General features: G+C 48.7%; 8 protein-coding genes across 8 annotated transcripts; 3 read left to right on the top strand and 5 right to left on the bottom strand.

Annotated features, from left to right (window-relative positions):
- Positions 1-47: 47 nt before the first annotated feature.
- On the bottom strand, positions 48-2661 carry EDB82DRAFT_476016 (uncharacterized protein; the record flags this gene model as incomplete). Its single annotated transcript, XM_025735980.2, has 7 exons — positions 48-307; positions 353-718; positions 771-1132; positions 1182-1307; positions 1785-2252; positions 2318-2537; positions 2613-2661. The coding sequence occupies 7 exons, from the start codon at positions 2659-2661 to the stop codon at positions 48-50; spliced, it is 1851 nt and encodes a 616-aa protein (XP_025586632.2).
- Positions 2662-7599: 4938 nt separating this feature from the next.
- EDB82DRAFT_501246 (uncharacterized protein) lies at positions 7600-10008 on the bottom strand. The gene is made up of 4 exons (XM_065608637.1): positions 9374-10008; positions 8752-9321; positions 8394-8703; positions 7600-8339 (listed from the first exon to the last, which is right to left on the bottom strand). Exons 1-4 carry the CDS (start codon positions 9731-9733, stop codon positions 7984-7986), a joined length of 1596 nt encoding a protein of 531 aa, XP_065465002.1. The 5' UTR covers positions 9734-10008; the 3' UTR covers positions 7600-7983.
- A 771-nt stretch (positions 10009-10779) lies between these two features.
- Positions 10780-13177, top strand: EDB82DRAFT_189107 (major facilitator superfamily domain-containing protein). The gene is made up of 5 exons (XM_065607174.1): positions 10780-11261; positions 11317-11612; positions 11661-11829; positions 11880-12589; positions 12642-13177. Exons 1-5 carry the CDS (start codon positions 11101-11103, stop codon positions 12995-12997), a joined length of 1692 nt encoding a protein of 563 aa, XP_065465001.1. The 5' UTR covers positions 10780-11100; the 3' UTR covers positions 12998-13177.
- EDB82DRAFT_189091 (ER-golgi trafficking TRAPP I complex 85 kDa subunit-domain-containing protein) lies at positions 12978-15918 on the bottom strand. Its single transcript, XM_025735975.2, has one exon. It carries the CDS (start codon positions 15626-15628, stop codon positions 13358-13360), a length of 2271 nt encoding a protein of 756 aa, XP_025586628.2. The 5' UTR covers positions 15629-15918; the 3' UTR covers positions 12978-13357.
- A 99-nt stretch (positions 15919-16017) lies between these two features.
- EDB82DRAFT_501243 (Pre-mRNA-splicing factor of RES complex-domain-containing protein) lies at positions 16018-17128 on the top strand. The gene has a single exon (XM_025735974.2). The coding sequence runs from the start codon at positions 16089-16091 to the stop codon at positions 17091-17093; it is 1005 nt and encodes a 334-aa protein (XP_025586627.2). The 5' UTR covers positions 16018-16088; the 3' UTR covers positions 17094-17128.
- Positions 17129-17194: 66 nt separating this feature from the next.
- On the bottom strand, positions 17195-19541 carry EDB82DRAFT_189065 (uncharacterized protein). Its single transcript, XM_025735973.2, has 3 exons — positions 18075-19541; positions 17565-18024; positions 17195-17510 (listed from the first exon to the last, which is right to left on the bottom strand). The coding sequence occupies exons 1-3, from the start codon at positions 19401-19403 to the stop codon at positions 17296-17298; spliced, it is 2004 nt and encodes a 667-aa protein (XP_025586626.1). The 5' UTR covers positions 19404-19541; the 3' UTR covers positions 17195-17295.
- A 1156-nt stretch (positions 19542-20697) lies between these two features.
- EDB82DRAFT_427663 (uncharacterized protein) lies at positions 20698-23601 on the top strand (the record flags this gene model as incomplete). Its single annotated transcript, XM_025735972.2, has 1 exon — positions 20698-23601. The coding sequence occupies one exon, from the start codon at positions 20698-20700 to the stop codon at positions 23599-23601; it is 2904 nt and encodes a 967-aa protein (XP_025586625.2).
- Positions 23602-23838: 237 nt separating this feature from the next.
- On the bottom strand, positions 23839-25818 carry EDB82DRAFT_446317 (XPG domain containing-domain-containing protein; the record flags this gene model as incomplete). Its single annotated transcript, XM_025735971.2, has 2 exons — positions 25399-25818; positions 23839-25345 (listed from the first exon to the last, which is right to left on the bottom strand). Coding segments are annotated over exons 1-2 (1716 nt in total), but the record flags the coding sequence as incomplete, so codon positions are not given.
- Between the last annotated feature and the right edge of the window lie 101 nt (positions 25819-25919).

Below are 25919 nucleotides of genomic sequence, written 5' to 3'. Positions count from 1 at the left end.
TTTGTTCAAGAAAACATGGCTTGGTCAACCATCTGTGCTACGCCCCCTCATAAATGCCTTGTAGGAATATCCAGTGTTGGGTTGTTGCTCGCCTGACTAACTTTGATACCAGACGTCAAACCGACACCCGCTAAGCCGCCGCGATGATTGATGAAACCCGGGGCGAAATTGTTGGGTGATTGCCTTGATCTACCGAACCCTGTCATAGGCGTTCCTGTCAGAGCCGGCAAGCTTGTGCTTTGATGAACTGTCGATCCACCCATGGTCGGTCGGCGAAGCCCACCAACAGGCACTCCGGAGATGTCGCCTTTCTTACATCAGTACTCAATTAGTTAAATAGCAAGAGACTCACGATGAGATGGCCCTCCAAGCCGTGACCACTGGTTTCCTTCAGTTGTCATATTGTGATAGTCTCGCGAGGCACCGTTGTTCATCCCAGAGACGCTAACCCGGTGGCTTTGCCCAAAGACCGGTGCACGATTGTTCTCAATATTGCCTTGTGCCGTCATATTGCCACTATAGCCCGGGTCGAGCTGTGCTGCCTGCAACGTATGGTCAACAGCATCGGATGCTGCCCTTTGAATTTGACCAAGTTCGGCTCTCCTCTTGACTTTGTCATATAATTCTTGTAATTGTAGAACTTTGTGGCTCTTTTCTTTGTATGCTTGGGATACCTCCTCGTGCTTCCGCCTCAAGCTCTCCTGCTCTGCCACTAGACCTGTTGCCTTGTCAACAGACGTACTACGAATTGTGCAGAAAAGAACACCAACCCGACATCTTGTGATGAAGACCTTCAATCTCTGTATTTGCGTCGCTCACAGTCTTTTCAAGACGAATGCCGAGGCTCGAGTATTTCTCGGTGAGTGTTCTGTATAGATGCTGTTGGTAACAAATGTTCTGAGTGGTTTGATAGGCCCAGAAGCTGAGGGCACGACCGGCACACTCCATGATGACATTGGGACTTAGACCACTTAGAACGCTGGTCTTGTAATCTTCACTTGGATTCAGGTTCGTGATGACGGCATCATCGGGCTTTGTAATTTGTGATTCGCAGGCAGGGCACGTATTACGGCGCTCGGCATCTTGGCCTGTAATACCGAGTCGTTGGGCGCATTCCACACAGAATATATGACTAGTGGTATAATGTTAGAGATTTTCTGATTGATGACAGATACTCGTACCTGCATGTTGTCACCAGGGCACGGTCGCTGAGTTCCCGCCGGCACTTGAGATTATTACAAGTAAGTGCGTGTTCCATTCTCACTGGAGCGGAGGTGTCGATGCGTCTGGATGTTGTGAATGATGCCCTTTGATCAAGCAGAGAGGTTGGAGGTGGAGAAGAAAGAAAGAAAAAGATAAACCTCACCGAGAGAAACGGCCTGCTGGTGATGTATGCATGGAAGTAGCATCATGGCCGTGCCTTCCAGATTTGGACGGCCGGTTTTTGCATTTGTCACCTTTTCACAACCACAAAAGTGAAGCAGAAAAGCCAATAAAAAGGCATTCAAGTATAGAAGGCAGAAATTTATATAGATATGTACTTGAATAAGTAGTAGGTATTTGGAAATGCATGCTGCAGAAAGTAAATGGTCGTGGCCTCATATGATTGTCGTAAGCTGTGATCCGGCTAAGAGAACGACCTGCGTCCCCAGGGTGCATAATGCCCCTCTATGGCCCATCAGGCTTTGGGAATCGCATGTAAAATAAAAGTACATCGCGTAATGCTCATTTTTCGTCATCTCATCCACCTCATATCATCTCATCTCATCTCCAGTGAACCGTACAGGCCACGTGAATCGTCATACATTGAGTGTGGCGCTGGAGTCATCATATCATGCCCGTACGATGAACCCTCCATCATTGGAGGTACAGTTGATACTGAGCTCCATTGTCTCGACCCAAAGTCCCACCAGGTTTGTTGTGTGAGGTAGTTTGATTCCTCACTGGCTGCTCGTTGCTCTCCTGGGACCTCAAACTCGAGCTCACCAATGAGTGAGTCGAGGTCAGCTTCTAGGGATGTCTGTAGTTCCAGTAGGGAGTCGGAACCCATCATAGGTGTGCCGCTCTTAGGGAATGACGATTCGAGAGGTGGTGAGGGAAGAGGGTCGCTGAAAGAACATTGCGATTGAGCCAAGAGGTTGATCAGCTCCTGCTTGTCCAGGGAGCGAAGTGCAGAAACGTCATGATTTGGGTAAAGCCGCCGAAGCACCGAACGGCATTCTTCGAGAGATTGAGCCAAGCTATCCAGAGCTCTGGGAAGAACAAGGTTAGCCAACTGCCGTCGAGATCTACGCAGATGAATTGACATATCACTTACTTTCTAGATGGGATCATTCTTTGACGGTGTTTATCGTAAGAGCAATTCTTTGGTGCTCGGCTTGTGATGCATTGGCCACATGGTAGCTTGCCATCGCATCGGATCTTTCTTCGTTTACACTCGGTACAAGCATGGGGAGTTGTTATGCGCCGTGTGCCCGCAACCCTGGGCCTTGCATTGCTGGAAGCAGCTGGCTGCTTTTTGGGAATAATTCCCTGGACTGCAACAATCAGATAATGTTAGAGACAAAATGCAATTATCGTGAGGCGAAACTCTTGAGTCGAAGACGACTTACAAGTGTGAAAGGAGCCGCCAGAGGCAACCTTGGTGCTTGAAGGAGACATGATTATGGATAGATTGACAAGGAGTGGTCTGCGCTAGTCGGGAAGATAATCCTCTTGTGTTCTGCTGTGCAAGCCACGAAATGTAAAGGGCCCCCAACTGAGATGTGTATAAGGCTTGACGACATATTTAAGTACTGGCAGCTTGACCAAGTAGACGTGCCAAGTTATAGTAGCGGCGACGATGTTACGTCGATTCGTTTTCATTCCCCATGGTCACTCGCAGCCAGGGCGCCACCCCTGACCCCGGTCTTCACTCAGAAGTGCAGTTGAGAATAATGCGGAGAAGAAGACGGACGCTACGAATGAATCGTGGGGAACAGGAGAAAGGATTCGTGATTCGTGGGATGAATTATATCCTTGCAGGAACCCATGAAGGGGAAGATCCAGAGCGTATGGGGTAGCGTCACATAGCACACACACACACACACACACGACATGGACCAAGGACCAAGGACCAAGGACCATGGACCATGGGAACGTGTTCTCGCTCGGAGAAGAGGGGGCGGTAATGGATGGTAGTGGGTGGCTATGTTAGGTGAAAGTGAAATTAAGGCAGGTTAAACTCAGGGTCCTTGAATCTTGGTGTTGAAGACTCTCACTTTTTCGGGCATGGCGACCCATTGGGAAACTCTTGCAGAGAATATTGCTCGACAAGGGACGTGATCTGCTTAGCCACCTCTACGACAGATCAATTCCTGCGAGTCATTTCGTCTGCGGTACCCGAGGCTAGTTACATAGAGAGAAAGACAGACCGAACCGGTCAATGCCTTTGCGGATATTCTACAGCCGGTCCCGGGCAGAACGTACGTTGTAGGTAATTTAGAAGTGAGGTGATAATTAGATGATGCTTCATTAAACATGTCAAGTTGCGAGTATCAGATTCGAGTCGAGACTGGGCTAGTGAAGCATCCGCCGTCATCCTCTCATATCCGGATCCAACGTAACCTGGTCCATAGCGGAGGGCATATTAGCTTTGGCGGCCCGAAGCAATCACGGCAGTCGAATGATGGGTGGATGGATGGATGAATGAACGAAGCAAAGGCGGGGAGGGCCTGGATGGATCTTTGAAGAACCTCGGCGTGCGGTTGTTCCCTTATTTCCGAAGGTACAGCATCGTCATTTGTCTTTGTTCAACACCATCAGTGATTGGGGCTCGATGCGGTGGCTCAAGGGGCAACCAAGGCTCACCAGACGAAAAAGATCAAAGGGTTAGTAGACAACCTCTCTATGCAGTGACTAGAGACAGAAGCGGTCTAGCCTTTTACTATATTGTGTCGTGTTGCATTCACAATGTGCATTAGACTGCATCTTCACTGCATTCGAGCCGCCGATGTTCGTCCTATCACGTTCAATCCTTGTCCGAAACCCCTGTCAATTTGCATTTATCCAGGAACCACATCTCAAGCTTCCTTTTTCGGACTTGGCAACTTTTATGGTTAAGTTGGCATTTCTCCAAGCAGGTACTGTACCTGATAACCGAGTTGCCACTTGTTGAGATATTGACCTGATCCAGACCAGACCAAACTGTGGGAAGGAGGCGTTTATGTATGTACTACGTGTTGGTCGAGAAGCGAGATATGGTATCCAGTATGTTGGTCGTATAAGAGATCTATCTCTCCTTTGACAAGATAGTCTACAGTACTGTACCTTTAGACTCGACTCAAAATCAAGTCTTTCAAACCACCATCAGTCATTTAATTCCGCCTTTTATTATTCAGTGGTTTTATTTTCCGTCAAGCGCTAAGACTATATCATATCATGCAGGTATTCATCCGATGTTACCATTCGCCTCCTCATTGATTTTAGTCTTTCCTTGGTAATTAACCATTCATAGCCTTGTCTAGGTTGTCTTTGTATTTTACTTCTCTTTTTCTTTTTTCCCGCCCTCAGCCGCCATCACCTGCCCGCGCAAAGCATCCGTACACACATTAAACCAAACCACCAGCATATGTCGCATCTCTCGCTCACATGCTTCCAATTACGAGGATGACAACCTTTGGGTACCTCGACCGAATCGAGTCTCGCATCGCGCGTGTGATCCATTAATCGACCCATCGGGGACTTTTTACATACCACTCACAGCGCATCGCAGCATAGCACAAGTAAAGAACTCTGGCTAAGTCAAGGATTTAGGATTCTCGGCCCGTACCATGCCATGACATGAATTACCTCCAGGATCTGCACCCCGGGTTTTCTCTCTTTGTTACTGTTTCGGCCCCTGGTTACCGACTAGGGAAGGTGGCCGGCTGGATAATAGGCCGACCTACTGGTTATCTGTCTCCTCTTGGGTCGAGTATCCAGTACTGTTGCATTGGTCCAGTCTCTTTGTCGAGACTCCACAGGTTATACCTTGGGGCCCCATCGCCAAGATTCGTCCACTTCATAACTGACCCGGTATAATTCACCGACCTTGTTTTCCACGTGAGCTCTCTATCGGAACACTTGGACACCCATCACCACTGTCTTCTTGCCTGCCCGCTGCCCGGCCTCGCGCCGATATGAGGCTAAGACCCCGGCCAGATGGGTCTGGTCACAAAGGGCCATTCGAATAGCCTCATGGCATTGATTGAATCCGATGCATGCACAGCGCAACGCTGAACTCTCCGCTCCGGACTTCGAAGCGCCACCCGAGCGGCCGTTGTCTCGCCTGCGTCGTCTTTTTTTCCAATATTCTATCCTCTGTAAAGCGGTCGATCGGCACGTAGACCCGTGGTCACTCGCTGGCAAACTGGACCATCTCGACCGGATTCAACATCGGACATTGTCTATAACAAGAATAAGCTCAACTCCAAAGCTACCCAAACCATCCATCAGCCGCCCAACACCCTATTGATATTGCTCGCCTCTTTTGCTGACAGTGTACATGAATATTGACGCCCATGATGAGCGAGGCTGAGGATATTCAGACTCGGTGACCGGCTAGTCATCATGAATTACATACCAGAACAGGATTTTTAACCCTTCATGCTCGGAGAACATCTCGGAAATCTCGGGCACGCCAGCCAGATCAAGCGTCTTAGTCTTGTACACAGAACCTGGTTCTAATCGCTCATAGGCACGAAATCGACAGCCTGCCACGGTCCTTTTGCGTGTCTGTCGATCATATCGCTGTTTCTAAAATGCTTTAGCAACCCCTGTAATCTCCCAACCCCGGCTCGGATTAGTATAGTGGCAGCTCTGTTATACTACCCCATACTCTATGTAACTTGATCTGATAAAGGGTCAAGGATGGGCCTTGAGCTTAGGCTTAGGCACCTATGTAACGACGGCCTAATGGCGTAGTGACAGCACCCCTCAGATTCGGCATTCAAGCGAATCCAACCTTGAATGGCACTCGTTTAGACTGGTAACCGCCATCTTTCGGTGCCAGAGCGTATGATTGAACGTGCTATGTAGTAGAGCCGGTCAAAATTCATGCCGGAGTTTTCGTCCGGGTTCGCTTAATGTCGCACTATCCATGTCTGTGATCGGAGTACGTCAAGTCCACAACTTGGCAGAGCCCATCATGCTACTCTGTACCTACCTATCTAGACCTATACAGCACTTGGGCTATAGCCCATCAAAGCCATGATTGTCAAGTTTGTTGCTCTCAATATGCACAAAAGATCGGTTGCTTGGAGCAAGCGTTGCGATTGGCCATAAATTTATAGCAATACTTTAGTAGACCTGCCATGCCGAGACTCATGGCAGCAATAGGGGTCCTGTCAAGTGTTTTGGTAGTACTGTGATCTTGCCCTGGTAAAACTCTGATGAATTAGATACCCAGTACAACAGTGGACGATACTTCCCTGTTGGAGTCTTGGCCTTCGAATACTGCTTGTACACGTATGTTATTCATCGCTGACACAGAAGGCAAAGCAGAATGCTGGTCTCGACAACCTAGCAGTTGCAGTATGGACTGTGACGACAAGCAGAAAGTAAACAACACCACCAGACTGTCTAAAAACAAACGTCGTATTGCCGTAAAGCGGTGAGTGGTAAAAAGTTCCGTGATCCGTCTCCGATGTGACTGTTGATCAACTTGAAACGTCGTAGTACGCTTGCCGCTAAACGCTTCTCAGGGCCCGACACAACTCTCTTCTATCCCATCTCTGTTGATGCTCCCACTTTTCCTTCGCATGAGACGAGCAATGATAGGATATTTCCATAGCCCTATGACTTGCAAGAGACGTTGTGATTTGACAGTTGCGGGCAGATCCCCTGAGTTCGGTCAAGTTCAGAGGCATGCATGGCGTGAGCCACGGTTCGCCGACAAACGCCCATCGACTTAACTCCACAACTCAAACTATCTCGGACAGATGCAGGAGAGAGTTTCCGGCAAAATTGAAATCCTCAAGAATGCGTAAAAGCTTCCGGCAATAGCCAAGCTGTCAAGGTAAGAAACCACTTGTATAACCTCTCCCGAGTCATGAAGCTTGCAACTCCCGTATTTTTAGCGAAAGGCAAAACTTTAATAATTGCGCGCTTTGTCGACGACTCCATAGACATCCAAAGTCTAATAGATATCTCTTACTCAAGCGGTATTGCAGAAGTGGCTCATCGAACCTTGCCTTGGGATGCCAAGATGACATGTTTGCTGAGACCATCTCTTGCCCCCTTGCTCTCCATTAACCATCACCACTAGGGTGCTGATGACGAGCGCTTAGAGTACAATAAGACTGAGAAGATGCAAGGTTTCAAAGAAAAGATTACTATTCTCCATAGTACGACTTGACGCGTTCTTACCCACCTCGGTAGTCAAACATGAACTTGTTAGGAACGTCGGGAGGCATCCCGGACATCTCAACGCCGGACATGCATGAGATCATAATCATGAGGCAAAGTATCGCCAACTCCAGCACATACGACCACAGGTAGTGGAAAATACGGGATCCCGTCCGCTCTCCCTTAGTCAAGCCACTAACCGGCGGATTAGTAGTTGGGTCGGTGACGACCAGCGAATCCCCGCTGTTGTATGTTTTTTGCCCATGCCGGTTCTGTGTCTGACTTACTCGATCTGTTATGGATATGACATCTTTTTGATCTTGGCCGTGGCAAGAGCATGGTCGAGGTCAAGAAGGGTGCGCGATGTAGAACATGCATCTTGGTGTCGTTCTAGGGAACCGCCACGGGGGGTCAAGACTTGGATACTCCAGGACGCCCCTCATCATCTCCAAAGTTGCTGAGTGACATCTTTCTCCGTTGTTTATCATTTTGTCAAGTCATGATTTGCCACAGTTTCCTTTCAACAAACAGCTTGTTCGGATCGTTGCAATGATCTTTGTTCTTGCGTAGCAGTGTCTATCTGGCCTCAATACAATAACCCCTCCCAGAACCTTGAACTTACAGGCGAAGAACCTGACAGCGGCTGTCGATACCGTCGAAGATACATGTGTTGTCGATCGGAACGTATTGCTTCGTGATGATCTTGATCATCTCCTGCGCAACCATACCACCCGTGAGAGCTGATATGTTGTGAAGTTCGCCGCCGGCAGCTCTTTCCAACTCCTGTGCAGTCTTCTTGTAGCGTTCGTTATCAGCAGCCTGGGGTGCATGGCTGCTGATGAAAGCCATGATCTCGTCTGCAGTGGCTGTTGTCGAGTTTGATGTCGCCAATAGGGATAGGTAAAGTGGGATCAGAGACAGAGGCATCTCGGGGCCGGCAACAGCCGCCATCTCATCGTTGGCTAGTTGCTGCTCTACAAATTGATTGTTAGTATATGAGCCATTAACGATAGAGAGGGGTTACTCACCGACAACCTGATCAAGCTTGACTGTGCTCTCCTCGGGGGAGTTGATAAGCTTTATGAAGCGAGCATTCTTGCAAAAGAGTTCGACTTGCTCAGGATCCACATCCTCGCCACCAGGAATGCTCCGAGCAGTTTCAAGAACTTGGCTAACATCCCGACGGGCTCTTTCCTTATAGATGTTCTGTAATTTTATGTACACGCTGGACTGGGCCTTCATATCAGGCAATCCTCCGGGCACAGGTAACCTGCTGTGCTTGGCATAAAAGCGTTTGACTGCCTCTGCGATGATCCAGAAACTAGACTTGATTTCCTCCTAAATACGGTTAGTGAAGTAACTAACATGTATCTGTTGCGTACTTGCAGGATGTATATAGTCAAAGACCTGCTTGAGAGAGCTTGGCAGTGATGGTGTCACGACATGCTTCATGACAGCAGCCACAGCCTCCTCGAAGTTCTCTTCGCCTCCCTCTGGATTGTCGGTCCTCATAGCTTCAGACACGGTCTTGCGGAACGATGTCTTATCGGCATAGCTGGTAGGGTTGGCGCCATCATGTGTCTGCTGCCATTGTTCAAGGTAGTGAAGCAGAATAACCACCAGGGGCAGGTGTCCATGTTCGTGGCTGTCTAAAGTGTCGATATTCTCGGTCATGCCCCTTGAAAACTCGACAAGCTCAGGCCAGGGTGCAAGGAGTCTAAGGTCGGTGGTGGCAGTCTCATCAGGGTGAGTGTCGACAATGGGAAATGTTCCAGGCAATGTAGACTTGAAATAAGAGTAGAATCCCACAGAATGCACTGCAATTGTAGGAATATTGTGCTGTTGGGAATAGTTCTGTATGAGCTGGACCTGATCCTGGGGTAGAGGCAGAGCGTATAAGATCATGGTAAAAGCAGGTGAGTCACTGAGAAATGCTTCGAGATTAAAAGAGTCCCCCTACGACATGTTAGCGGAACTGTATCTTGTTTCCATCGAATAAATATCCTACCTCGGTTTTCGGATACCATTCGCCTTGCACCTCTGGGTTCAACTCCAACAGAAAGTTGGTGCAAGCTTCAGCTCTTGACTTGCCGAGCCAGCTATCATCGATGAAGAAATTGACGCCCAAATCTTCTTGACCCACGGCACTCTTATCAGCGATGGTGAATTGACCAATACCAGGTAACACGAGATTCTTCAGGGTTTCGACACCGACAGTGCCAGCGCCAGAGTTAACAAGTAGAATGTTGGCCGACTCTAAAGCAGCCTGGCCAGACGCAGCCCATAGGCGGAGTTGACGATCATACTTCCGCTCCTTCTCGGATGGACCGTGAAGGATTGGGGGAGTCTGAGACATGACATCGGCCATAATCAAGCTGTTTGGAGATCAATTGTAATGATGGCGATGGTGTTGAAGATGTCGGATACTGGGGTAAGCTACCTTGCCTACAGCTACGAAACTGGTAGGCGCCGAGTATCGACCAAATCATAAGGAGGCAGGTGCCTGTCTGCCTGTGAAGGTAACTGCGCTACGTCACGCTTTGGTAGCTGATAAGTGGGGAGCTTGTAGAAATGGAGCTTATGATTGGTGTAAATGTTTACAGCAGATCAGTTTATAGCTCAAGAGTGACAACTACATTGCACTGTAGGTGTTTTATTTCAGCATTCCATGAATATATCTAGAAATTGGTAAAGAAAAGATAAAACCACTACTTTGGAGTATTTGGACTTGAAGCTTGTGTGTAGAGTAAATAATCCAAGAACATGCCCCAAGCTAATGCCTGCCGGGTTGTTAATCCTAGATTCCGTCTGAGGCTCAATGGAGAAGACCTATGACAGAGGAAACAGGAAGCGTCTCACAGAATACAGGGAAGGATGTTGTTTAAGAAAGAAACTCCAGATCGAGGATTCAACTCCTGCTGTCAAAAGGAGAATCTCCGACATCGACGACAATCATATGTGCATATGTGGTCGGTGTTTAAGTAAACGGTATCTTGAAAACAAAACGGACTTTACTAACAGAGCTAGTGATTTCTATCAGGAACTCTGAGTATTTCTCAGTTTCTTCGAATGCATTTCCCTTTCCTTTCTAGCGTTGGACTGCATCTCCATGAGTCCAATCTCACTCTGCAACGCATCCACGATTCTATGCACCAATGAACAAGCAGGAGTTACTAGTAAGCGAGTGCGAAATGCGAGAGTGGGCCGTCTTCACTCCACCACAACGACTGAGCTGACTTCCTCTAGCTCCTTTACACTATGAATTGCTCAGCCTGACACCCAGAGACAATATTATTCTCCAATTATCGTTTCGATGATGCCCATAAAGTCCGCATTTCAGGACATGCAGTTACTTAATATGCAATGCGCTATGTACCGTTAGCCGAGTCCGATGACTCCTCATGTCTACGGATATACTTGTCGATACTCATCTCCCAACTCATATAAATATATATGCCATGTTCTAGTTCAATCATATTGGTGACAAATGATGCTATATCAAACGGCGTTTCCTAACAAACAGAATATCATAACGAATTACGGGTAGCCACTGCGCTGATTCGGTTTTCTACAATCCACCCTTGGCGGGTTCATCACCTGTCGGCTGTGCTGCAACTGTCATCATCCGTTCGCAAACAACAAAATTTATTGGATTTCTCTCTATGCCTTAGTACCTTTTTCATCCCTATTTTGGTTTGGTCATCTCCGTTTTGGTCACCATTTTTGGACGTCGTAATGGACGAAGAAGTCAAGAACAACGGCATGCACTCCGAAAGCGACGACAAACCAGCAGTGGCCTGTGCCTCCCAGACAGATCCTTCTGCCCAGAGCTCTGTTTGCGATGAGCTACGAGAGCCTTCGATCCCGCCTGCTCGCTTCTGGACCCTGTGTGTTGGGTACGTGATAGCCACTATTCTTCCCATCCATATCTTACTAACATGTACTATCAAGTGTCTTTCTGGGCCTCTTTCTATCCATGATCGACACGTCTATCGTTGCTACCAGCCTTCATAGTATCGGTGTCGACTTTGGAGTTCTGGAAGATGTCAACTGGGTTGCTCTCGCCTATACACTGGCTTATTTAGGATGTGCTATTGTCTTTGCCCGCATATCTGACATTGTTGGGCGTCGTAATGCCTTCATTGCAGCCTACATAATATTCTTTGTGTTTTCTTTGGCGTGTGGGTTTGCCCATACTCTCAACCAGCTCATTGCCTTTCGTGCCTTGCAGGGCGTTGGTGGCCCAGGTACGTATGAAAACGCTTCTCTATGGCTCACAGGTCTAATCAAACTAGGCTTGTACGCTCTTACCATGATCATGATGCCAGAGTTGAGTCCCGACAATCTGAAGCAACATATGGCGGCCATGGTCGGTTTGGTCATTACCGTTTCAGGGGTTCTTGGACCTGTTCTTGGCGGTATCCTGACACACTACGCTTCTTGGAGATGGGTTTTTTGGATCAAGTATGACTTTTCCCTACTTCATAAGTACGTGGCTAACAAAATAAATCTAGCGGACCCATAGGATTTGTATCTCTTACAGTATTCGTCCTCGCCTGGCCCAAAGCTGAGTACCTACCATCTCAACAACGACGAGCTTGGAAGGAACTCGACTTTCTCGGATCGTTCCTCGCAATCGCCGCCGCAGTACTTATTGTTTTCTCTTTTCAGAATGCTGGGACTGAACCATCAAACCAAGGCTGGAAGACTGCCATCTTCATTGCGCCTTTGATATGTGGTTTGCTTGCCTGCGCACTACTGGTGTCTTGGCAAATATTCATCCAACACCGCTGGCACGGTCGATTCGCTCCCGCATTTCCAGTCAACATCTTTCAAAACAGAGTTTACTCAACTGCAGTCGTCAATACGCTTCTTAACGGCTTCCCCTACTTGCTACTCATCTATGCAATCCCGCTTCGCTTCCAAGTTGTTAGCGGCAAGTCTGCCCTTATTTCTGGCGTCATGTTGCTTCCTATGCTTGGAGCTTCTGCCATTGGCAGTGTAGTAGCAGGAAAGATTAACAACACGAAGAATTACACTTTTGAGTCGCTGTTAGTTGGTTCTTGTTTCATGACGCTTGGTTGCGGATTACTTTCTTCCCTGTCGCATGAGTCAGAGGATGCTAAGTTGCTTGGCTACATGACGTTCTGTGGAATTGGTTTCGGACTGACTGTCGCTTCGTCGACTATGTTATCAATGGTGGAAGTACCTATTCGGGACTACGGTAAGTGACACAACTTGAATTGCAAGTTACCGCATGTACTAACAGTTCTCAGCCCCTGCACAAGGCATCCTGTCCCAAGTACGACTGTTGGGTGGTAGCTTGGGCATTGCAACTTCATCAGCTCTACTCAACGAGAAGAGCTCACAATATCTTGTCAGCATTCTAACTCCCTATGAGCAGGCGACAATCGGCAGTTCCGCCACTCCGCTTTCCAACGAACAGTGGTCGGCTGTTCGCTTCACCTACGCTGACGCATTCAATGTAGAAATTAAGGTGGCAACAGCTGTTGCGGCTTGTTCTGTCATCTCTGCATTTGGTGCCTTTCGCAGGAAGCGCCTTTTGATAGCTGAACAAAGAGCCGCAGTTGTTGCACAAGAGGCTACTCGTCGTCGTGATCCAGCCAAATAGATGTTATTGGATCTTTCTGGGGCATATGCCTTTTAGGAAAGTACAGTAAGAGCCTGGCAATACTTTTGGCTGTCGTAGCATTGGAAATGCAATATCCTGAATTACGAAGTCTAATATACGAGCACGGAAAAAAGACCTGCGTTGTATTGATACAGTGGGAAAAAACCTTCTCACTAGTTTAGATAGAAGTATGTAATTAATTAGAATTCTTGAGCTCTTGATTGTTATGTCGATGGACGAGATATGCCCTCCTGATGTGGATAAAGGATGGCATGGCTCTGAAACTGTTCAGTTACATAGGATAAGATTGGCTGCACATATGAAGAAGACTGCCTTTGGATTGCTGTCCATTGTAATAATCTATGTACCATCATCCGTGGTGCTGCTTTCCTCCTTGGTCGTATCTCGAAACATATCGGCTGTCACCGTACTCGCCCGTCGCGGTCTCATGTCATTCAACGCTTCGCTCTCCTCATCTATATCGCCATCCCCTCCATCTTCACTGCCGTTATCTGAAGCGTCTGGTGACTCGGCCAAGCTGTGCTGCAATGAAGCCATGAAGTGGCCCGCTGCCCCAAACTTGGTAATCCCCTCCTTATGGGGTAAGTTCGCGTACATTCTGTGGGCTTCGTCTAAGCAACGCCGTGCCTGGATATGCCTGGACTGCTGTAGCCAGGCATCTGCACTGAGAATACTCCATGTTGCTGATTTGCGGCGGCGTGAGCCCCAGTGCCAGCTTCCAACCCCATCCTTGGAAGCGTAGCAAACGGCGAGACGCTCTTTTATCAACGCATCACCCACGTTACCCGAAATTTTGGACTCAAGGAGCCTAACTCCCCATCGGCCGGCATCATCAATATTTGTACCGTTCCGTAAGCGCAACAGTTCGAGGCCAAGTAGTAAACTCCTTAGCGCTCCATAGGGGGCACTGCACCGGGTATTATAGGAGTAGAAGGCAGCCTCGAGCATTTGATCGATTGTCTCAGCGCGATTCTTCGATGACATCTGTTGAGGAAAGATCAAAAGACTGAAAGCAGCCATTTCGTTGGCGGCAGCATGATGTTTCCAAGCCTTGGAATCGCTAAAATCCGATCTTAAAAGATCATACGTTGAATGCGCTAGTTTCCAGTCTCGTAGCATGAAGGCATAATCTGCCAGCTTCCGCATAATAGCCTCAGGGGCTTCTGATCCGTAGAATCCAGCAGCATTATAGTTGTCTCTTGAGTTGCTGGTACCACCCGTCGAGTTCCTAGAGCTGCCGCCGAATGCCCACTTCCTCGACAAATTCATAAATCGACCAGTGATACCTCTCCGTCTTGACGCAACTTGGTCATTCCAAATAGAGACATTTCGTTCCATTTGAGGTATGATGGACATGGTCACCATCTCACGCACAAATGTACGGATGGCAGTAGCATCAGATTCAAATATGTAGCGTGTTGGGTCCTCAAAGTCCTCATCGTCTTCGCTTTGTCGTATATCCTCAAGTTCCTCATGAGCCGACATCCAGTCGCTGCGGGGTAGTGGAATACTTTCATCATCGGTCTCAGCGCTCTGACTACTTCGCAAACGAAGAAGATGACAATGAATTCCAAGGTGCCTCTTCATCTGTTCGAATACAGCCATGGATTGTATTATGTCATCTTTCTCCTCGTCGTGGACCAGCACATAGTATCGAATAAATTCGCTATCAACCCAAGGAGGAAGCCTTTTACTCCCTTCGACCGTTTCTGTGTAAAGCTTTCTCATCTCCGAAATGGGGTCAGGATTTCTCGAGCTGACAGCTATTACGCATGCTACTGGATGTGAAAATGTTTCGTGGGGCGAAATGGGAAGACCTGATAGCAATCGGCGTAGATAAAGGGCATAGTATGGCGAGGTCTCTTCCGATGCTGTATTTTGATCCGCAAACATGCCATAGTGCGGTAAAACAGCAAAAGATTGCTCAGCGTAGGACAAATGCCTGTCCACTACAGCCTCCACGTCGGCGAGGAATTGCTTGTCCCTTGATGTGCTTGCTTGACTGCCGTTCTGCCCCTGGGCCGATGAGGGGCTTCTGAAGCCCGAGACTGTAGGATCGGGATGCTCGATGTTGTCGCCGAATCGTGTAAACCGGACAGAAAACCCATCTGCTACTCTGCTCATGCCGTTACTGTCCCTTATCGTGACCTTGCCTTGGACATCTTCGCCAAATGGGCGCAAAAGTTCCCAAAGGCCACCTCGGAAGCCTTTCTCCACCATCAAACTCTCCGTATCTTCGGAAGTATAGATCGAGACGTGGGGAACGAATGCCCGGAGCATTAGATTTAGAGGTTCGGAAGCGTCCCCCCCGGTCTCGGGGAGTCGATTAGGCCGGGCATCGAAGACGGTATGCGAGAGTACTCGAGCAGGCGAGCCTCGACCGGCTGGCGATATGGATCGCGATCCGGGGGGTGAAAGTGTTGACGCATACAAGGAAGCAGCAGACGGGTTGGAGCGACGGAAGGCTAGGTTGGTTTCAGATTGCGATAATGGTAATGATTCTAGAACAGGGGTCGAGTGTCGCGATTTTGTGAACTTCATGCCAGACGCAGCTGCTGGCAACGCCTGAAGCGGTTCCGTCGGAGCTTCATTTTCGAGAGGTTGTGGCATGAAGGCGACAGGGAACGGTAGCTCGCTACAATATCTCGAAGGGTGGAACGGATACTGGTAGGGGTTTCAAGACAGGTATAGATTCGTAGGTAAGATCGGAGGATTAAGATGCGCAAGTAGGTAGTGAATCGAAGACTGTGAAGACCCTAGGTTGACCCGGCATGATCCTATTACTAGAAAGAACGGTATAGCAGGTGATTGTCGATGTAGCCTTGCAACTCTAAGGCTTGAGTCTTTGGTTAGCGACAAAGGTTGGGCAATGTGGAAACTTGGGACATGATAACGGTACGTACCCTTACCTCATGGTGAGGTGGACTCATTGGATGGACCCTGGCGCATCGTCTACCTCCAGATTTCTTTATCGGGGCGACGCCAGCAATACTTGGTAACTGCATAAGTATAATTTGAAGCCAATACAGCTTCAAGGCAAAGCTTATAGAAAACCAATACTTGTCATTGCATGATAAAAATCACAATGCCTTCAGATCTATCGGCATATCTGGCTTCGAAATATCTAGTCGCGGACCCAAAACCAGCCAAGAAACGAAAACGCAAGCGTGGCGCCGAAGCCAACAACGGCCTTCTTATAACAGACGATGACGACTCGGGTTGGGGCAACACCAATGCGCAAGACGACGATGAAGATCTTGATGGTCCGGTTACAGTATCAGGGCAATCTTCAGAGTTTCGAAAAACTAAGAAGAGTAACTGGAAATCATTAGGGGGCGACGCGACTCCCAAGGATGATTCTGCTGCTGCTGCAGACGCGATTCTAGCATCGGCGGCAGCAGAGCAGAATGCAGCACGCGATGAAGACGAAGACATGCCAATGGTGGAAGATGATGGTTCGGCTGTCAAAATGAGCGATGGAACACATGCAGGATTGCAAAGCGCAGCGACCGTATCAGCGCAGCTCAAGCGACGGCAGAAAGAGGAACGTGAGGAGTTTGAAAGGCACCGCAAATCAGCCAAGGAAGAAGAAACAGTATACCGGGATGCCACTGGCCGAAGAATCGACATATCTATGAAGCGCGCCGAAGCGCGACGTGCAGCTGCCGATGCCGAAGAGAAAGAACGACTTGCCAAGAAAGCTCTCAAGGGCGACGTGCAGCTTGAAGAGGCTCGCAAACGACGCGAGAAGCTTCAAGATGCCAAACTTATGTCATTTGCTCGCACAGCTGACGACGAAGAAATGAATCAGGAACTGAAGGAACAGGACCGTTGGGACGATCCAATGATGCAATTTGTGAGCGAGAAGAAAGATTCAGGGAAAGGGCAAGGGAAAAAATCCAAACGCAAGCCCGTATACGCTGGTGCAGCGCCTCCAAATCGCTACGGAATTAAGCCAGGCTATCGTTGGGACGGTGTTGATCGTGGCAACGGATTTGAGGCAGAGAGGTTCAAGGCGATTAATCGCAAAGAGCGGAACAAGGGACTGAGTTACTCATGGCAGATGGACGAATAGACGGGTAACGTTTCATACAAATATTCTAATTATATACCCTTTTCTTAGCACTTTACAACCCGACTGCGTCTGTTGTAACGATCTTGATGTGTTGGATGTGTGAATTCTATCCACAATCGCATCCCAAAGTACATCTACGAGGTCTCGAGGCCTCAGAGAGAACCATAATAACATCCCCCTACATAGCAGGGTATCTTGTCACTCAAGTTCTGCGACGGAGTCGTTTGTCATTCCCATAGTCGCAAAGTTTCTTGACCAACTGAATCCATTCGCTCTTGGGCATCTGGCCAGGTCGGTCGCCCAAGCGATGGTTAAAGGCCTTGATGAGTTCGCTAATAGCGATGCCCTCGGGGGGAATCTTGTCCAGAATCTCGGATGGTTCAACGATCGACCCTCCAGGAGATCCAGGAGAAGCGGCTAAAATGAAGTGTTAGCTATTTTCGTTTGAAAGTAAGCATTCCGGAGACTCACCACCTTGTGGAATAGGGCTGCCAGCTCGAGACGCCGAGGGAGTGCCTCGAGCGCTGTGGCTAACCAGCTTCAACTTCCTCTTGCCCATAGTACCATCTGACATTTCGCCAGCAGTGGCCTCGCCGTCGCTACCAGATCCGGCACCCATAGCTCGGCGCGCGGCTGCTCCTTGGGGCAACGGAGTACCAGACCTGCTAGCCGCAGCAGATGTGACGTTCTTCTTGAGCTTCTTTCGAGAAGACTCGTTTCCACTAGACTCCGAGAGTGCTGGAGAGCCGGCTCTTTTGAGTGATTTGCCCTTCTTGGAGCTCTCAGGCTTCTTTCCCGATGGGGTGTTGGTGCCCTTGGAACCAGAGCCGCTTTGAGCCTTGTCGTCCTTGCCAGCTTCCTTCTTCTCTTCTTCCTTCTTCTCCTCCTCCTTCTTCTCCTCGTCTTCTTCATCGGATGAATTATCGTCAGACTTGACATCGGTTAGCTTTTTCCTGCTTATAAGTATGTGAAACACCTTACCGAGCTGCTCCAGGGGTTCTCTGCAGAATCATCACTTTCGTAGATATTCTCTTGATCCCGCTTGATGAGCGCTTTTTTGGTTGTTTTGCCAAGCTCCCGCCGCAGTTCGTCTTCTTTAAGTTGTTCTTTCAACTCATTGTCAACTTCTTGCTCGTTACCATCTCCAAACAAGTTGGCACCAAGCTGCTCGCGTCGGATGCGGTCTTTGGCATCTTTGGCATCCTCGTCATCATTGTTCTTTTCAAACATAGGTGTCTCGTCGTCGTCTTGGAACTCGTCACCCGAGAAGTCAATATCGTCATGATCAAGTTTCTCTGATCGCGACGCGGCCTTGAACGTGGCGCTTTCCGTCTTGATCATTTGGCCACCTCCGTAGAACATTTTTCGAGTTTCTACCTTGTCGTCTTGCTCTGCCATTCTCTCATCGTTCTTCATAGCCCACCGAGCGACGGCTACCTTTTTGGTCATGAGAGCTTCGGCTTCATCGATTGTATAAGGTTGGAATGGGGGCTTTGAAGTAAACCTGTACCATTTCTCCAAGGGTACCATGCGAAAGACTGACTGGTCGATCATGAACGCGACGTTCGATTCGGAAAGCGCTGAGACATAGTTGCCGACCCATACATTGCTGCCATCTGCATCCTCAAGATGCCATGGAAGAGCCTCTTCATATCGGAGATCGGACTCCTTCTTAGCAGCGTCTGTTTTGGGCGCCCTGTTGAAAGTGGTTTTATCTTCCTTCTGTTTCTTTGGTCGTTTAGGATTCGGGTCCTTAGCTACAGGTGCTATCTTTGCCTGGTCAATTGCGCGTTGGGCCTCTCTTTCCGCCTTGACTTGTGCCATCCTTTCTGCCTCTTGCTCGTCTGGTTGCGGTGCCTCAGGCGCTTCAACCTTGACAGCTCTTCCAGGAGGTGGCTGGCGAGCGTCTCGCCGGTGTAATGTTACAGGTCGTGCGAAATCATCCTGGTCGCTTGGGTCTATCGATCTGTCGCCCACTCTCGATTGGGTGAACTTCATCATATGGTAACGTATACCATCGAGGAGAGCCTTTTTCGTTGTCATGATGGGAATATCACTGTATGTTGCCGGCGGTGGCTCTGACCATCCTCCGTTCTGTCTTCGAATTTCTTCAATGTTTGGCTTTGCTCCATTCTGTGTGCCTGAACCAGATGGTGCTGCAGGTCCGGGGGCTGGCCTTCTGGAAACCATAGGGTTGGCAGGCTTCTTTCGCATCGGCCGGAGAGGATTGGCTTTCTTGTTCCTCGAGGAGCCATTTGGGCGAGGCGGCGCATTGGCAGGTGGATTACCTGGAGGCGGCGGCGCGCTCATGTTGGCGACAATAGCGTGACTGTTCGGAAGTATGCGATATCGATAGAAATTAAGACAGCTTCTGTTATCGGTACTAAGTATACGCGGTCGAGAGTAGCGAGGCGCGGGTGCGAGGAAGGAGCCCTTTCGCTTTTATTGACAAAGAGGATGCACGAACAAAGATAATCGTCGAGACCAGCGCGCCTATAGCCTAGGTGGATAGTGCCTACCGTAAGGTTATGACGATGACAAAGGCTGCAGAGGCAGACATGTGGCTGTGCATCCAGAAAGAGACGTTCAGCCACTAATTGTCAACTTTGGCTGCTTCATGAGCTTGTTGGTAGTACATTTACTTTGATTGCCCCTCTTTGTTATCTTAAATCTGCAATAAGCCTCCGCACTGTAATAACAAAGGTGCAAGAACAAATAAATAAATAAAGACTGTTGATATATGTGAATCACTGACTGTTGTTGTACAGTGCTTGAACAATATTTTGACTGTATAATGCACTTGTGCTACTGATGGTCAGCACTGTCAGTTAGTGGGACTGCTACTGATTGGACAGTGCGACACCAACTAGACGCTACTGTAGTACATACTGAGCAGTGATCGCATAGCTGCATTTTGTGGAGATCGCACCAGGCAAGCTTCATCATCATCTTGCATGGCTGTATCGCCCTGATCTAAATCTTTGTCGACCAAAAAACTCTCCGGAACTCATATTGTTTTTTTCTTCCATTCTTTCCCAACCTGCATAACTTCTTCCATTTGGCGAAGCTGTGCGCTAAGTCATATGCCTGTGTTTGCTTGACAGACCCCTCCCTCAGATTCAGCAGAATCACGAAGACCCAGCGCAATCACAGTCCATACGGCAGCTCCTGGTTTTTACTTTCTTTCTTTTTGCTTTATGCATTTTGAATTTGAAGGAAAAACTTAAGTCAAGATAGTTTCTTTTAAGGAAGCTGCACAGACGGAATGCAATTACTCAATCCCTAGTCAATCCTCTTACAAGACAACCGACCCTGGGCAGCTGCAACAGCAAGAGCCTTTATGTCTAAGCCCACCATGGTTCCTCATCTTCACGAGCCTCCAGCAGAGGGCCCTGCCCCTCCAGGCCTTGAGAACCATCTGCGCAACCTCATCATCTCCAATGGCACGCCATCACAAGGCCCACAGCCCAATACTTCCTCCCAGCATGCCCCAGTCTCTCAGCATGGCATAGACAACGGTAGTGCTCAAACAGGAGCGTCTGAAAGTGCTTCTAATTCGTCCAAACCAACCCGTAAACGAATGAACCAAGCACAAAGACGTCAGATGAGCTCGCAGCTTTCAATTTCTATTGACCCTCGAGCTCAACAACAGCCCCAAAACAGAAATTACCACAGCCCAATGGCTCATTATTCAAGGCCCTCCCAGTCCTATCAGCGACATGAGCATGCTGACAGCCAGTCAAGGGGTACTTACAATGAGAACCGTCAGGGTGGCCCACAACCGCATCGCTCATGGAATGGTCCTCAGCAACACAGACCTCGTGGACATGATCACTATCAGCCTCCCAACCATGGCCGCCAAGATTCCATGCTCGCTCAGCAAAATCGAGGTGGCGGCCATCTATACAACGCTAGGCGTGCCGTTCAATTTCATCCTGAAGAGGTTGCAGCCCAGGCCGCTCTACTCGACCAATTGTGTTTTGATGTCGTAACTAGTTCCGAGATCGAGAGGTCGGAAATCGCAGAGAAGGAAGACTTCCGTTGCCGTATCGAAGCCATCAGCCGAGAGGTAATCGCTACCCACGAGAAGAAGGAAATGCCTGAGGCCGAATTCCACCCTTTCTCAGTTGAACTCAAATGTTTCGGCAGTCTGTCTTCCGGATTTGCGACAAAGGCCTCTGACATGGATCTTGGACTACTTTCCCCTATGTCAGCCACTCAACCCGACGCTCCAGGCTCTCCTATCCCGCGTTTATTAGAAAAGGCATTATTGGAGGCTGGCCTGGGCGCGAGGCTCCTCACTCGCACTAGAGTTCCAATCATCAAGTTATGCGAGTCTCCACCAGAAAAGCTCCGGCAAGGTCTTCTAGAAGAACGATTTCGATGGGAGAATGGACTGGACGAAGTTCATGAGGGTCACGATGATGATGAAAACGACCAACACACAGCACCTCATGATCAAGAAAACAGTCGAGACCAAACTAGAGAGGCTCCAAACCAAGAATCCACCGCTCCTGAGTCTGTCTCCCCAGATGCTGCCCATGAGGAATCTCAGGTGATTGAGCTCAAACAAGGATCAAAGAATTCCCTCTCCTCATACTATGGCTTAGCCAAACGAGTTCTCCGTCGGGCGGGTGGTCATGATGTGACGATTTCGAACTACCGTTCGTTCGTGGATAAAGACTGGGATTTATTAAACAGGGTCAGCGAAGCTTTCATTGCAGGTCTTTCAGATGCACGCCTCCAAGATCGCCTGAGCAGATACCCGTCTCTCCAATTCTCGAATGACACAAACCCGCCCATCAAACGCTCCCTGCTTGCCGTATATACCCAGGTTGAGGGTGAGCAAATCCGGATGTCGTGGGAGGAAAGTGGTGTAGAAGAGCGAAGCCAACCCTCGCACTTCCTCACTGAACAATCATTGCAAATTTTGGAAGACGCCCAATACAAAGAGAACTTCGGTCTTGATCCAATCTCCCACACCAAGGAGCTTCAACTGGCCCTCGATAAGTTCAAAAAAGCCCCCTCTGTGCAGTTTGTGATTCTGGAGCAGGGTCAGCATGAGACACCAGTGTCTTACTACACAAGAGCTTTGTACATCTTCAACGGCCTGAATCCTACTAACCAGGAAGTCTCGTCAAAGTGGACACAGATACTGATCAGCCAGTATGTGTCTGGAATTCATCAAGAGGATACACGAAAAACATTAAAGAGCTTCATAGCCACATGTCCCAAAACTCCTACGCTCAGAGGCGTCGGCCTTCTCCACAAGAGCATACATCTAGCATGGGAGTTTGAACGAGCGCTCGATAAGGAATTGTACGACGACGATGTGGTTCAAGACATCAAAGATTATGTTACATTGCTCCGAACGCCGTTCCAGCAGGCCGACAGTTTTGACTTTGGTAACGAATTCTCGATTCCCCTTACACCAAGTACGCTAGACCTTGCAGCGAGGATTCGCCAGTTGCCCGATCCACATAAGATGGCCCCCAATCAGCCGCGCGATCGTTACAAAGATCACTTGGAGTTCCCCAAGACTGGCGCAGGTGTTCAATGCGACATCAACTTCTCGGCACACTTGGCTCTCCATAATACGGCTCTTCTACGCTGTTATTCTCACACCGACCCCCGTGTCCGACCGATGGTCTTATTCGTGAAGCACTGGGCAAAGATACGAGGCATCAACTCTGGTTACCGCGGTACACTCAGCAGCTATGGCTACGTTTTAATGGTTCTTCACTACCTGGTCAATGTCGCCGACCCCTTTGTCAGCCCCAACCTGCAGTTGTTCAGCCCGCCTCTTCCTCCAGGGCTTTCGCCTGTTGAGTTTGAGAACATGACAAGCTGTCGGGGCCGCAACGTTCAGTTTTGGCGCAACGAAGAAGACATCCTCCGTCTCGCTCGTGCAAACCAGCTCACTAGGAACAATGACACCATCGGGCATCTCCTGCGAGGCTTCTTCGAATATTATGCCCATAGCAGCATGCTAAGTACTTCCACCGGGAGAGGATTTGATTGGGGTAGAGATGTTCTCAGCCTTCGTACACCTGGCGGCTTGCAGACGAAGCAAGACAAAGGTTGGACAGGCGCCAAGACAGTCATTGAAGCTCAAAACGTGGGAGCTCATCCTCCTCCTCAGTCCGAACAAACAGCTTCAACGACATCGGATGGCAAGGAGCCCGCTGGAAAGGAGGCAGCAACACAGTCCAAGCAAGCTAACGGAGCAGTCAAGAATGCTGAATTCAAAGAAGTTCGCCACCGTTATCTTTTTGCTATCGAAGATCCCTTCGAACTAGATCATAACGTCGCTCGAACTGTCACCCACAACGGGATCGTTTCGATACGGGATGAGTTCCGTCGGGCATGGAGGATTATTAAGTCTACGGGCAATGGTAGCCCGCAGGAGAGTTTGCTTCGGGATATGAACGACATTCAAGAAGATGTTAGTCCGTTGTCCCTGCTTTTGGATGACATCCATGGGCTTGGTCAAACTAGGAACCAATGATTGTATGAGTATCTTCCACATGATGTACGATAATACGGGTGGGTTAGGTTCGGTGGCGGCGCAATGAGACATGGCTGTACGGTTTAACATTCAAGCCAACTGCAATTCATGGATCTGGTGGGATCAGTCACTACAATCAGACGGTCGTCATGTTACGGATATCGCACAGGATCAGTGGCGGTGTATTCAATCTCTCGGTAGAATTTAGCATCATAATCCACATCATCAATTATCATGAGACAAAAGATCAAACATATTCCTTGTTCCAGACTTTGTGACTCTTGCTTTCGTTTTGGGCGAGTTCTCCTTGGTAATCCTTCCCTTTTTATTCTTCGCTGTCCGTTTCGGCTTTTCGCCCACATTGACATTGGGCAACGGCACAGCTTTGGCAATTGCTTCATAAATTCGTGTCTCATTGCTATTTTGTAACAATTCAAGCGTACTGTTGATATCAGGGCATTCCGCTAGAGGTGGTAGTGACGATATCATATCCCATAACTCTGGCAAAACCTTTTTGGGTTGTCCAAGCGATAAAACTTGTTTTAAAAGCCGGAATGAGTAATAGGCCGCTTGTAGGTGCGCCGTGAAGTGAATGGTATCCCAAGAAACCCGTTTGAGCAGCGGCTTCTGTGAGTTCGTCTCTAGTGTCTGCAGTGTGTGTGACTGTTTGCCCTCTTCGTGACAATATCGGATATCCTGGGCCAAACAAATTACATGCCATGCCAGATTTGTATCATTCCGAGTCCGTAGTTTGATCGTGGCCATTAGCCTCGTAAGTCTCTCCGCGCAGGTTCTTGCCTCTCCTTCGGATAGCATAATAGCTTGTCGTCCTTTTTGCACCGTGGTGTTGACACGGCGATACTCCTGCACGGCTGAGGATGGTCCGGGAATGAGCCAACGAGCGATTGTGTATGCCAGCTGTCGGATTGGTGTGCTCTGCTCCCAGGCACTTCCCCTTTGTGTGTTTTCCAACAAGATTGGGAGGAAGATCTTAGGCTCAGAGACTTCTTTCATCTGATCATCTTTTTGTGCCAGTTGTAGCACCATCTCGGATATCCTTGGGTCCAGATTGTCAATCGGTATCGGAGTCCCATGAGCAGAGATAGGCATGGGAGCAACGACATGGTCTAGATACTCGCGACAGAACTCAGTATATCCAGTTTTATCAGCAACTGGCTTTATGCAATCCTGTAAGAGCTGCGGCAGAGTCGAATGTGGAGAACACTTTCGTTCATATGCAAATCGACAAATTTCTGCAGAGGAAGCAAGCTTGAGTTTCTCAGATATATGTGTAGGATTAAACCTCGCGCATGCGAGATGAGAATTCTCATCCAGATAAATATCTCGGAGGAAAACGACGCTTCCCTTTCCCAACTCATGAGCGATTAAATCCGAATCGGAGGTCAGGACTGTGCCACCCGACTGTGAGAGATGTTGTGCACAGTATGCGTCAGCCTCCCCTGGGACGAGATGCACAAGCTTTGCATAGCGTGGTGAGAGTTTCAAAGCATCGATTATAGCAGGGACATGAAAGCTGGGTGGTATCGTCGGTTTTCCTACTGGTGGTCTTGCGGCAGAGAAGAGAGTGGGCAAGGTTTCATCAGGGGTTGAGAAATACGCTGGGAAGTAGCCGCCGGTTTCAGTAGAATGAATTCTCTTTAACTGATCAAGGCTTTTAACCATTCTGTGCATACGAACTGGTTCTTTGTCTGGTGGGAGATATCCATCGAAGTATATGGCGTCGCTAGTTTGGGGCTTTAGAGAATGTCGACTTGCTGAGGAGGGACAACAACATACACATTGACACCACGTTCGATGAGCGCGTCCAGCCATGCTATGGTAGTATCACCAAGGACTTTGTACGACGGCTGAGGAATTTCATGCCTGTTGCAAATGTAAAGAACATGATAGGCTAGTGCAGGACCATCAATGACCACACTTTCATTGTCGAGAACTCCGTGAACGACATAGGGCTCTAGGGTAGATATAAGACGAGGAATCCCCATGTTGAAGAAAGGAATGGGTTTTTAGTCTTTTCTTTCCTGAAGTTACCACATCTCCACTAGAATGTGCGCGTCGACAAGGTTTTTGGTCTTAAAGTATGGCAGCTTAAGTTACTCAACATAAAATAAAGCCTGTCGATGATTGAAGTCACAAGATGTCACCTTGCGCAAACTGACTGCGACACAGTCATAGTAAGGATTTCGGCGGCCGAATGTTGGAGATTGCGACTGACGCACTTCCGGGATGCCCCGCTTGGCTAATGAGTGCGGGGAGAACATACAGTAGCAGCACTGTGATGCGAGTACGGAGAAGCT

The sequence above is a fragment of the Fusarium venenatum genome, assembly GCF_020744135.1.
Source record: "Fusarium venenatum strain MPI-CAGE-CH-0201 chromosome Unknown EDB82scaffold_2, whole genome shotgun sequence".
NCBI classification, from domain to species: domain Eukaryota; kingdom Fungi; phylum Ascomycota; class Sordariomycetes; order Hypocreales; family Nectriaceae; genus Fusarium; species Fusarium venenatum.
The sequence above is the reverse complement of the archived record's forward strand: the minus strand, read 5'-3'. Positions and strand labels throughout refer to the sequence as shown.

Bases quoted from the DNA above. Each gene is read 5' to 3' on its own strand.
- EDB82DRAFT_501246 (XM_065608637.1), bottom strand. From the start codon at position 9,733: ATGGCCGATGTCATGTCTCAGACTCCCCCAATCCTTCACGGTCCATCC. The intron at 8,704-8,751 runs GCAAGTACGCAA...AACCGTATTTAG, and splicing joins TCTTTGACTATATACATCCT to GAGGAAATCAAGTCTAGTTT. The intron at 8,340-8,393 runs GTGAGTAACCCC...ATCAATTTGTAG, and splicing joins CAAGCTTGATCAGGTTGTCG to AGCAGCAACTAGCCAACGAT.
- EDB82DRAFT_189107 (XM_065607174.1), top strand. From the start codon at position 11,101: ATGGACGAAGAAGTCAAGAACAACGGCATGCACTCCGAAAGCGACGAC. The intron at 11,262-11,316 runs GTACGTGATAGC...TGTACTATCAAG, and splicing joins TTCTGGACCCTGTGTGTTGG to TGTCTTTCTGGGCCTCTTTC. The intron at 11,613-11,660 runs GTACGTATGAAA...TAATCAAACTAG, and splicing joins GCAGGGCGTTGGTGGCCCAG to GCTTGTACGCTCTTACCATG.
- EDB82DRAFT_189091 (XM_025735975.2), bottom strand. From the start codon at position 15,628: ATGCCACAACCTCTCGAAAATGAAGCTCCGACGGAACCGCTTCAGGCG.
- EDB82DRAFT_501243 (XM_025735974.2), top strand. From the start codon at position 16,089: ATGATAAAAATCACAATGCCTTCAGATCTATCGGCATATCTGGCTTCG.
- EDB82DRAFT_189065 (XM_025735973.2), bottom strand. From the start codon at position 19,403: ATGAGCGCGCCGCCGCCTCCAGGTAATCCACCTGCCAATGCGCCGCCT. The intron at 18,025-18,074 runs GTAAGGTGTTTC...ACCGATGTCAAG, and splicing joins AGAACCCCTGGAGCAGCTCG to TCTGACGATAATTCATCCGA. The intron at 17,511-17,564 runs GTGAGTCTCCGG...ACTTCATTTTAG, and splicing joins CAGCCCTATTCCACAAGGTG to CCGCTTCTCCTGGATCTCCT.